We start from the raw sequence: 12,413 nt of genomic DNA on the forward strand, positions 1-12,413 counted from the left end.
CTAGTCAACAGCATAGATAGTATGAGGGGGGGAGTAAGTCTTTTGATCTGCCTCCACTCACCTGGGCCCAACCCCAAATTATGACTCTAAGCCCCTAAAGAGACAAGCCTGATAGGAGTGGTACCCACAGCTGCACACACACACACACTTCTGGAATTGCCCATTGAGTTTCTTGTTCCTTTTTTTATTTCACAGTCAGGCTTTCTGTTCTGTCCCTTCTTCCAGCTGTCACCAGCACGTGTGTTCACAGCCACTTTTGTTGAGTTTAGCAGTGACCTCATCCTGGTGAGCAGAGTTGACATCTGTGTCCAGAGAAGGGCTGATTTTCCAGCCAGTCTCGTCACTGCATCGGAGTGTTCCTTCGAGGGTAACTGAATGAGGCTTCTGTCTTCAGAGCTCTGCCTACTGTCCACTGGAGAGGAGCACCCAGATCTAGACTGGCCCCTCCCCCTCTATACCAAGGCCTCCCACACATTTTCTCAGGCCTGAAAGGATCAGCTTGTCCCTTTGTGAGTCCTCCCGTTCTTGCCTGCAGGCTTCGGTGACCCCTGACTGGTTCATCAAGCACTCACAGTTCCTAAGGAGAAAGTTGAGGCTATAGACTAGCTTGAGAAAGAAAAATTGCCTTCTTTCATTCATGGTTCCACCGACCCTCTTCCTCCCTCCCAAAGAGTGCTGCCTCTATCCAGGGAAATAGCATTCTGATTCAAATTCTTCAAGATTAAGCATCTAGGAAAATAAAGAGACAGTTGGGAGTAATCTCTGTGGATAAAAATGAGAAAATATGATAGACTACTTATTGTCACCCTAGAACTACAGGGTTTAATATGTTAGTCACATATGACTATTTTAATTAATAATAAATGTTAAAAATGTAGTTCCTCATACACTACCTAATCCCTTTTGAAGTGCTCAGTAGACACTGTGGTCACCCATCTCTTGGTCCAAGGACAAAGGGAATACTATATTGTATAGTACAGCTATAGAGAAATTTCTCAGCATGGAACATTCTATTAGATAATTTAGGTGGATGGTATATTCCTCTTTATCCTGCACGTGTTTCAGTACATTGTTTGCTATGTGTTTGTTTCTATTTTTATAGTGCTAAGTATCAAACCCAGAGTCTCACGTGAGCTAGGCAAGTGTTCTGTCCTTGAACTACATCCTTAGCCCTCAGTTAGCGATTCTTGTAGTAATGAATACTTTATTCTAGACTAAACAGTGCTGCTAAATATTGTATTGAAAAAAAAACAAAAATAACTTGAGTTCATGGTGAGGGGGAAACTCAATCATCAGAAGACTGTATTTCCCCAGCTTTCATTCTTCCATTCCCTTTCCACAAAGTATTCATTTTCCACTCTACATTTTCCATAGATTACCTTGTTCCAGGTCAGACTCCTCCAAGTGGAATGGCACCGAAAAGAAAAGGCTCAGAATTTAAGCAGAAGCCTATGTGGGGCATAGGGATAAACAGGGGAGCAGACTGTCTCCAAACCATGCACCGGGAAAGTGAAACACAACAGAAAGAAGGCAGAGACTGAGAAGAGCAGGATGCTCCTGAGCCAGGAGTCTGGCTCCGGGTCATGAGTCTGAAGGTGGAGTCAGCTGTCCCTGATCTCAGCAGTCTTGAGGCTAGTAGGCTGCCAAGTGCTCATGCGTTTCTCTAGGTGGCCATTTCTCATTCCCAGAATGTTTTTCTATAAGTATGCATTCTCTACTCATTTTGTCCTGGGCTGTAATGAAGGAGACAATAGTGAGTTAGATGCTGTGTTTAGGAGAAAGAAAGTCTTCCTTGACTTCTCAGATGAATTGTAAGAATCGTGTTATCTACAGATTCCCCACTCCCATACCCACTAGCGCACTTGTCACGGTTCCTATAATGTTCATGCTGACCTTTGGTGAAACCAGAGGGAAAATGGCAATCAGTGGAGTCAGGAAGTGGAGGGCACGACCAGGAGCCTGCAACCAGAAACCACAAGGGACAAAAACCAACATAAAGTACAGACCAAAGTTCAGATAGATAGCAAGAACAATATGCAGAAGTATTCTGTGATCTTCCATCTCTTCTTGGTCCTAGGGTGTAGTTGTCCCCATATGTATTATCGGCTTTAAAGCTTTTCCAGCCTTGAGTCAGGTCTTTTGGTGGGATCAAGCAATCTGAACTTCACCTCTACATGCTTCCCATCTCTGGCTCACCCCCACCCTGGCCCAGAACCCACTAAATGAACAAATAGAGTTCCTGATGCCTAATGCCCTGTGGGCTCTTTGTCTTGCAGCTGTCTCCAACTTGGACGCCGAGAGTAAGCTGAGTGCGTACTACCGTGCACCATGGCACCAGCAGCGGAACATCTTCCTTCCAGCTACCAGGCCACCCTGTGTGGAGGAGCTGCACCGCCATGCCAGACAGAGTCTGCAAGCCCTGCGCAGAGGTAACTGATCCCAGGCTGGGGGATTTCGGGGACACTAGCAGAAGGCTGTGCCATTTAGGAATTTTCTGTCCCATCAATCCTGTCACCTCCTTAGTTAAAGCAAGCACTTTGAAATGCTCCCATTTCTACCCTGCATGAAATCCATGCATAATATCAACTACATGTACATGTGTATTAAAGTTACCATTATGGCCTAAATATGATCACAGAGTTCAAAAAGGAAAAGTATTAATAATACTGTATCTCAATATGTAAGTGCCAATTCACAATTGTATTAGATGATAAAATGAAAGCAGTTAGATGTCTGTACCACTCAAAAATAAATTTGAATTCAATAAAGACAGAAGCCATTGCAAACAAAAAGTGTGGAGAAATGAAGGAGGCTGGCTGCAGGAGAAGGAGAAGAACCATGAAAATTGGTGTATTCACCATCTATTAGATATGGGCAAAGTAAGACTTTGGCTTATAATGAAAAGGGAATTAGGTTTGACTCTGAAATAGATTCCTGACTTCTTCCTATAGGAGATTTGGATAAGGCAATTAACTGTTGTGTGGGACATGGAACCTTTTCACTGACCATTCAGCGCCTTACAGGATGGCTGTTATGCTTGGCGCCTGCTCAATCATTCTAACAATCACAGTAAGGCCCTCAAGTGCTCTTCTGTTTCTATTGAGAATCTCTGAGCTGATCCAATGCCCTCATTCTACAGGGAGGCTCATAGAGGCTTGAAATGTGTGGAAACTTGTTCAGGGTCGTGCAGGCTAGCTTCAGAACAAGTCCTTGACCCTGATCCTCTGATCCCCCAGCCAGAGCTCTTTCCTACCTTTCCATATACCGTGTCTCATGAAAATAGATATTCATATTTGCTTTTCTGTCACAGCATCGAGAGCATCAAAGGCAGGCATATAACAGCCCAGGTAGAAAATGAACCTTTCCTTACTTCCCAGTGCCTTAAAACCTATGAGAATAAGACTCAAAATGCTCATTATTCTTTTAAAAACCCCAAAAATGGATATCATAAGATGGTATGCCGCATTTTCTGGCCTTTAGGTTTTTGTTCTGGAAACAGATGCTGTCTATACAATCACTGTATTTGTTTCAATATCCCTAGACTTATTTAAGGATTGATAGTTTGAAAACACATTACAATGCAAATAAAATATTTTAAAGCTCTTTTCAAGACTCAGAAAGCCCTAATAAATATTGTTTTCATCCACGTCTCTATGACTTCTGCCTTTTTTCCTTTTAATGAAACAACTGACATACAACTGTCCCCAAAGCAGTTGTTTAAAAGTTTTTGTGCAACTTATTAGTGATAAGATACTGTGATACTTATAATAGAGAAAGGATGCTTACTATTCATTTCAATTTTATGGTTGGGCAAAAAAAAATAATTAAAATAAAATAATTAAAATAAATTTTTCATGCAGGCCTCCTTCTGGAATCTTCCTCTCTACCGTTCTGTTCCTAAGCGCCTTTCCCATAATAACCTGTGCTTCCTCCCTACATGCACATGTAGTCATCTGTCATAACTGACCACTATGGTCCCGCTTGCATTCCACCGCTAATCTGCGAGCAACTCAAGGGTAAGGATGGTGCCTTATTAATTTATTCTATTCAGAGCACATAGCACACGCTGAGCATATGGTAGGCCCTCAATGGATGTGTGTGGAAGGGAATGAAAGCCGCAGAAGGTGTTTTGAGCATCGAAGGCACAAAATGACTACTGAGGAATTTTAGCCGTCTCACTAAATGCTTTCTTAGTAGACACCGTTCTTTTTATCATTTTACTATTAACCAGTCCTCCCTGATTAGATCTTTTACAGATTTAAACAGGTAACACTGAGCTGCTCATAAGCTGTCATCTTTCACTGCTTCATCAGGTTTGGACTTAATGGCAGAACTGAAGAACAGCAAGTAGCAATATCAATTTTTCTCTGCAGTTCCGCCTGGGGGATGAGAGATGAATATAAGGTCTTCTGGGGTTTAGATGGAAGACTATGGAGCCTGTGTTGCCCTGTTCAGACTGGCTTGTTTTGTGGTTGGCTCAATAGCAAATCTTGGGTGTAGTAGTTTTAATAGCACTGCAGAGAGCCATAAACAGGAATTATAGGCATCATAGAATTAAAAACATGCAGTGGTGTAGAATTAAAATTAGAAAGCGACTTTAAAAAATAAATAAATATAAAATAAAAAAAAACCTTGCCTAAGAAACAGCAATGCAGCTGTGTATCCAACAGCATAATCCACTTCTGCCATCTGGTGGTGGGGACTAATACCAAACTTGCAGACCAGAGCTTGGCTCCCTAACCTTGGCAGTGAGCTTCCCTGTGGGGAGTCTCTATTTGGACAGCTGGAATCGCTTTCGTGGAGAGGGAGAGGATGATGAAGCATGGGCAAATAAGACTGGTTGGTTGCAGATCTGTGCTCATTTGGGAACTGAGACGAAACTTTAAAGTGGATTCCTTATTGTCAGCCCCCTACCCTGAACAAACCGTACTGAAGGCCAGGCATTATACTGGATTATAGGATTGAAAGAGCAATCAAGTGTGGTCTCCGCCTTCAAAGAATTTCTGGCGTAGCGAGGAGGATGGAAAAGTAAGCAGTTAAGTTCTATCCAGTGCTGTGGGGAATGAGCAGAAATGTACCTATCATGCTATGGAGCCTCGGGAAAGTGGCACGTAAATGCATTTCAAGTTGTTTAGAATGCAATTATCGCTTTCCCTTTTTCTTAGCAATTCTTTAATGCTCAGCACCAGTAATAACTCTAAGTTATGCCATCTTTTATGTTCATAAAACACACAGAGAGACTAATACATGGGTATAAAGAGATAATTATATTTTATATTTCCTTTCCTTTCAAGTTTCTGGCTGGTGTCTAAGTTTCGTTGGTCTAAAGGAATAAGGATGAAAATTGGATTGCAATTGCAGGCCCTGGTGGACTGATATTGTCTCTTACCTCGCCAGTGGCGAGAAGTATCATTAGTGAGCCATTAATTTAGACTGCCTGTTCTCGGCCTGAGTAGAGGAGAAGATATATTTAAGACAGTATGGGAGAGAAGTGGTTGAAAGGGAAATTGAGCTGCCACCTCTCTCACTCTGCTCCCTTTCCATTCTTCCTAAGCAGTGCAGCCTGTCTGCTCTGCCTAGTGAATTTAAGGACGTAAAAGATTTCCTTGTGCTGCTGTCCATTAGGAAAAGCCCACCGTTCGCTTGTAGAGAACAATGAGGGTGAAAGAAAGGCGTCTATTTCAAAATTTCTTCTTGATAGACGTTGACTTTGGAGGCAGGGCAGTGTAGCAAAAACCACCCACGGGCTGGGCTCTTTCAGGACCTGTCTCTAGTTGTGGATGAAAACCAATGTCGTTGTTGTTGTTGTTGTTTTTGAAGAATCTCAAACAAAGGAAGACGAGGGATACTGTCATGTTTTCCTAACCTATGTACTAAGCCTGTGACTCTAAGAAAGAGGTTAGGTTGTGAGGGCCAAAGGCAGTTAACTCCGTGGTGGAAGTCAGAGAGCTTGAGAGAACTCAGTTCCTAGTTTTGGCAGCAAAGTATTGAATGAAGCAAATAAAGATGGGACCAACCTTAAAGAGACCAGTTAAGACAAGTAATAAGATGGAGAGAAACATGGATCACTGTGCCAGCAACACAGTTCATCATAAATGTAGGGTAATAGGATGCATTCTTTTTTCAGAAACCTAGACTTAGTAAAGCATGAAGCTGCCCAGTCCTTCAACAAGCATTTAATGATAGTCTGTTTCACAGGTGCTGTAAGACCTCTGATCAAAAGATGAATCTAATTTTGTTTCTGAACTTGGCCTTGTGGCACAGACCACTTGTGAATTCAAGAAGCTAGGCAAGGGGATTGCCGAGTTTAAAGACCTGCCTGGACAATTTAGTGAGACATTGTCTCAAGAAAATATACTAAATGGCTAGGAATATAGCATAGTAGCATAAACCTATACAACATAATCACATACCCCACCCCGCCCACACACATACCTAACTGCTCCAAGGTCCACTTAAATACAGTTCAAAAGACTGACAACTAGAGAGATGGTATTTTTGTAAAATCAATACAAACATGCAAATGGGGATGATACAGCCTTGAAAGAAAGGACATCTGACATCACCTGAAAGGATCAGCTTAGTTTGCTTTCCATCAACCACAGGCAAAAAGAGGCAAATGGTACCTCATAAGTCATAGTGTTGTAACTGGTCAAAGAATTCAGTTGCAGCAAAATATAATTACATTCAAATACTGCAAAATCCAAAACGTCTTGCTCCAACAAGTGATGTATATTTGTCCTTTACAATGCCCGTAGGTCAAGCCGTATCAAGGTTGATGACACAAGAACTATGTCTGTACCACTCATCACTGAACAGTGACCCTTTCTTCCTGCATCTGTTTCCACATCTGCAGATGAGGGGGCAGCTTGATGCCCATTTGTGTGGGGTTGCTGAGAAGGTGCAGATGAAAGCCTTAGCAAAGCATTTCTGGCACATGTCAATAAACGTTGGGAATTGGGAATAATATTGTACATGATATGAGTGATACTAACCTTAAACAATGCAAAGACAGAATGAAAACTGGGATACACAAATTTGTGCAAAACTTCAAGCTCTGAGGGTGAGTGTAAGCTATATTTCAAAAGACAGACAACTTTTAGTGTAAGCAAGGGGTGTTCTAAGGTACATGAAATACTGGAAACCTAAATTGTATTTCGAGCATCTCTGTGACATCTATTTATTTATTTATTTTGGTAATGCTGATGATCCAACTCAGGACCTTATCTCAGTGATTGTTATTACTTAACCCCCTCCCCCCGATATTTCTTAGCTTTCCCACAAAGGCAGCTTTATCCTGGAGTAATAAGAATGGTGCCACTGGGATTGTCTTGCTTTCTCTGGGAGCACAAGATTATAAAACCATTTGAGTCTCTGTGGGTAGCAGGAAGAGGAGGATGTAGATGGCTGCATTGGTGTGCTTCTTACCCACTTTCCTGGGGGAAAACATAGAAGATAAATAAAACACCCAGTGCCTAACATTTGTCATTTTCTGTGATATAAATACAGTCGCCATAGCCAATTTCAGGTATCTATAGTTGAAAAACTGGCTCATAAAATCTTCCTTCCTGGAGCTAGTGGCACCTAGGGCCAGCAGCTATGGTATGGCTGCATCTTCTCTGCACTTTAATCCTCGTGCTGGCAAGCCTTCTGCCATTGTTCTTAGCCTTTTTTTTGTTGTTGTTCTCACTTGTGAGATTTTGAACTTAGAAGTGTTGAATTTATAAAAGTAAGCCACTATGTACCAAGACTATAAGATGGACCCATAGAGGTGGGTGTATCTGCCATCGTATTCACAGTGAACATTCAGTTAGGAACCATTCTAAAAATCTGATGTGGCACATAGATTAACTAGATTAATGAAAGTTCACCATTTTTTTGCAGCTCTTTGTTAACACTGTCAAGAGGGGAAGAACAATTGAAACTATCAAGTGTGTTTCATTATGTTTATCTCTTCTGCGCCTGCAGAACACCGGAGCCGAAGTGATCGTCGCGAGCAAAGACCTGCTGCTCCCCTGTCCATAGCTGCTCCACCACTGCCAGCCTACCCTCCTGCTCACAGCCAGAGGAGGCGCGAGGCCAAGGACCGCCATTTCCTAACGGTAAGCATGGTGGCTGCTAGCTGCCTGCATTTGCTCTTCTGGAGCATTGAGTCCCTCTCTGCTCAGTGAGGGAAGCTGGGTTGGCTGTTTGAGCAGGCCATAGGCATGTAAGAACTCTTTTCCTTTTGGGGTATACACACACACACACACACACACACACACACACACACACTTGCTAGTTGTATAATACAGAAAATCAATAATTGTTAAGGACTCTGAAATCAGAAGACAATTTTACTTCAAATCCCAGCTCTTCTTATATGTTAGAGTTTAGGATTATTTCTTTCTCTCAGTTCCTTCCTTTGCAATAAGAGGATATTATTTATATAGTTTAATAGGGCTTGAATATGTACAGAGCTTTGCACAGGGACTGACTGACACAGACTAAGACACCTATAAATGTTAACCACACTGCTACTGCCATTATTACCAGTCTGACTCCACAGAAGAAGCTGGAAAAGAACTTACGGGATGTGAAAAGTTACCACTAGAATCAATCATAAGTTCAAGCTTTCCCATTCAATGTAAGAGGCTACTTCCCTAGGGTAATCTATTAGCTCACTGACATCATCACTGCGGGTGGTTAGAGCCTAATCTGGGGGGATGTGGCTGTAACTCAGGCCAAGCTCTCAAGCGTGGACCACAGATGATGAAGCTGGGCCTGAGTGGAAACACCTGCAAACTCCATCAGCAGCTGCTGCGAACACTTCATCCCACATGCGCCTTCTGGGGCCTTGGTGGGGAGAAGTAAACATTCGCTTCTGTGTACTTGTATCATCGAAGTCAGGAATTATGGTTTCACCACCAAGCCAGTCCAGATTGTCGTCAAGCTTGCCAGCATGCCTACTCTCTTATTTCGGGTTCAAGGCCTGCCGTCTAAAGAAGTTACAGCCCTGCATGTAAGAATTGAGGATTTTGTTTGAAATTGACCGCATGACTCTAAACACTACAGCAGTATGGACTGCACAATATACAAAATAGTGCAAAATGTCCAGGTTCCATGATGTCAAAAACTCAGATGGAAACATATTTCACCTAAATGAATTTGCATGTTATAACATCCACATAAGAACTTGAATGAGACTAGATGCCCTACAGGTATTTTTCCTGTTTGCAGTCAGCTAGTAGGCACTGTGTCCTTGAGTTGAGTATGTACTGGGCACCATACTGTACTCACCACATTGCTGTGATGTAACTCAAGAATAAGAAGGGGGTTATGATTTTCTGATCCATCAGACAGAATGCTATACATGGTAGTGAATTGCTATAAAAGTTCCTACTCGATACAAGTTCTTACTAAGCTTAAATACGCTTCCCAAAGTGTTTGCTTCTAATGAGGTATTTTCTGCATAAAAATGCTAAAAATATTTTCCCATTCATTATAATATGTTTGCGGCTCATTAAGTTGGTTTTCTTGGGGAGGAGGTGAGACAAAAATTTTCAGTGCTTACAGAGGTGACAAGAAAACATAATCCTTTTTATAATCTGCATAATTTTTAATGACATCTAAATACCTAAATAAGATGCCTGGAAAAAGACTTTAAGTAGTGACTAGCAATAACTGTGCTTCGTTTACCCAATAGATAGCAATAAGAGGATCCTAGATTATACTTTGGTAAACACCTGAAAGTTTGCCTATCTTGAATTTCTCAATTCTTGAAATGTCCAAATCACTTGGGGGAATTTTGTTTACAGTTGAGTTTGGGTCATCAATTTCCTTAGAAGATTTTCCATTCAAGTTAGACCTCACAGACTTGGCTAGAATATGTTTCTATGTTTTTAGCTTGAAAGGCCATATGTTGCTTAAAGAGTAAAGGTTACAGGAATAAGGATAGGAACTTTGTAGACAAAACCCTGGATTCACATTTTCTTAGAGAACTATTAGATTTATATTTTATTAGAGAGTGGCTTTCTTTTTTTAATCGATAAGACTTAGTTAAGCCATTTCTTCTTCCTTTTAAAAAATATCCATAATAAGTCTCCAGTATAGATTCCCACTGCTATGTTGGACACTATAATACATTCTGGTTAACAATGGCATGGTCTGTAGTGGCAAACTGCCTGAACTGGTATACTAATTCTACCATATAAACTGTGCAATTCTAGACCAGTGCATCCTTCAAATCATTGTCTTAGCCATAAGAATTGATAACACCTCATGGGTTTGGCACTAAAAGTTGAATGTGTTTGTGAGCAGTGCTTAATGCATGGTAAGCACTCCATAAATATTAGGCCTGATGACAACGATGAGGATGATGGTTGATGATGGCAATGAAGATGATGATAGCTTGTCATCAAGTCCTTAATGTGTCTATCATTTAATGACAAGATTGTAGGTTGAAACCCCAACTGTCTAAATTTTGTGATTTGGAAAAGGTTGTTGTATCTTTCTGAATCCTGGTTTCTTTCTGTTTTTTAATAATTAAATTCCAGTTTCTTTGTCTGTAAGATAGGGATAAATCATTTCAACTTTACAAGGTCATTAAGTATATTTCATGTGATACTATATAAATAAGATTAGATCATGTTTATGCAAGTCCCTAGCACAGTGCTAAAATATTTGAGTATATGAACATATATTAATAGTCAATTTTAATAAAGCTCTTATCATCAAATGAAAGGCCCGTAATATATATAACCTCATAAAATTAGAGAAAATATAAATCACTACACTCTTTCCAGAGGAGAAGGAAAACTCTAAATATTCATGCACTTTCTTCCAGCAATTCCACATCTGGGAATTAACTCTAAGTCTATGTGAAGATTTGTTCATTAATATGTTCATCAAGTCAAAATTTTAATAGGAAAATATAAATAAATATATACATCCCAAGTGTCCAAAAAAGAGCTTACTTTAATAAATTTTTATATACATTCTATCCTATAGGAATTAACAAAAATCATAGTATTATATAAGAATATTTAATGACATGAAAAAATGTATACTTTATTACTGAGGATTTTTAAACAGAGTATCATCTCAAACCATGTGTAGGAGAGAATATCAGTAGATAAATTACTAAAAAAGCTATATAACTTTGTTTCCCAAACTGTTAACTAAGATGCCCTATGGCAGTACCATGAACTTATACAAAGGCCACAGGATACTAGAACATTTTCAAGTGACACAGTGTCTTCACTCCAGTGACACCTGCCAGTGATTCTAAAGTAACTCCACAATTTCTACAAGAAGGGATGCTGTTTCTTATCAATTAATTTACCTAAAAGGTTCTTCAAGAGGAATTCACATAAAAAACTGGTTAAATTTAGCTTAAATCCCACTATTAGGTGAGAATTTAAGTAGTGTCCCTGAATACCAGCACCTTCTGTCATCAGGATGCCAAAGGAGGTGATTGCAAGGAAATATTTTCTAACAGGAGTATCTTTTCCAATCTGCTCTTGAATCTGAAGTTCTACCATTAGCAACTGTGTATTTCTTTCTTATTGGAAGAGACACCAGCCTTGCCTATGAATTCAACTTTGGGTAATCAATTTTAATAAATGATTGATAATGAAAAGAAAGCAAAATTTAGGAAATTAATTTTGGACCTTCTCTTCGTAATCTGAGGTGCAGAAAGAGGACCAAAGCAACCCTCTCCAAACCCATATCTTCACATAGCATCTCAACATTCTGATTCATTCTCTATGGAAAAATACAGTTTTTCATTGATCAAGGACCCCAAGACTTGTTTGGACATAGCTGGCAGCCAAATGTATAAAGTTTATGTGTGTGTGTGTGTGTGTGTGTGTGTGTGTGTGTGTGTGTGTGTGTATATATATATATATATACATACATATCCAGGATCGATAAGAAAGAGAAATAGCCTGAAGTCAAGTCTTTAGCCACACAGGTAGACTTTAGTCTACAAATGTATGTGTTAGGTGACTCTTTATTGTGGGCAGGAGAGATAAGAAAAGAAGGATGGCATCGAGGTGTGTGTTTGTGAACTGAACAAAAACTCGGTGACTGAAACTCATTTGTCTTCAGGTAGAATGCTTGAGGAATTTTCTCCTTGCCAAGTCGTAGTCAAATTAGGAATGTCAATCTAGTGGCAATCAGGCTATGAGACATTTGTCAGAACTGCAGCAGGTAGCTGCTTCTCTGCAAATACACACGAGAATTAACAATCTTGGTCAAAGACATTCCAGAGAAATGAATTCAAAATGGTCCTTGCAGAAATTTTTGGTAAGAAGCAGTATTTTTTTTTAAGTGTTCAAGTGCTGTTGATTGGAAAACTTCTCGCTTGAGAGAGTTCACAGTGTGTGTGTGTGTGTGTGTGTGTGTGTGTGTGTGTGTGTGTGTGTGTGTGT

At 40.3% G+C, this 12,413-nt stretch overlaps 1 protein-coding gene and 1 long non-coding RNA gene across 3 annotated transcripts in view; one reads left to right on the forward strand and one right to left on the reverse strand.

Annotated features, from left to right (window-relative positions):
- The window catches only part of Nhs (NHS actin remodeling regulator), a 338,555-nt gene that overhangs the window by 291,542 nt on the left and 34,600 nt on the right, over positions 1-12,413 (forward strand). For both annotated transcript variants that reach the window (XM_026784889.1, XM_026784890.1), the window contains exons 2-3: positions 2,277-2,429; positions 7,969-8,102. In XM_026784889.1, coding sequence (XP_026640690.1) covers positions 2,277-2,429; positions 7,969-8,102 — 287 coding nt within the window. The remainder of the gene's footprint in view (positions 1-2,276; positions 2,430-7,968; positions 8,103-12,413) is intronic.
- Positions 1-12,413, reverse strand: part of LOC113457443 — a 54,458-nt gene that overhangs the window by 30,753 nt on the left and 11,292 nt on the right. The gene's annotated exons all lie outside the window — the stretch shown is intronic.

Source organism: Microtus ochrogaster, chromosome X (assembly GCF_000317375.1).
Source record: "Microtus ochrogaster isolate Prairie Vole_2 chromosome X, MicOch1.0, whole genome shotgun sequence".
NCBI lineage: Eukaryota > Metazoa > Chordata > Mammalia > Rodentia > Cricetidae > Microtus > Microtus ochrogaster.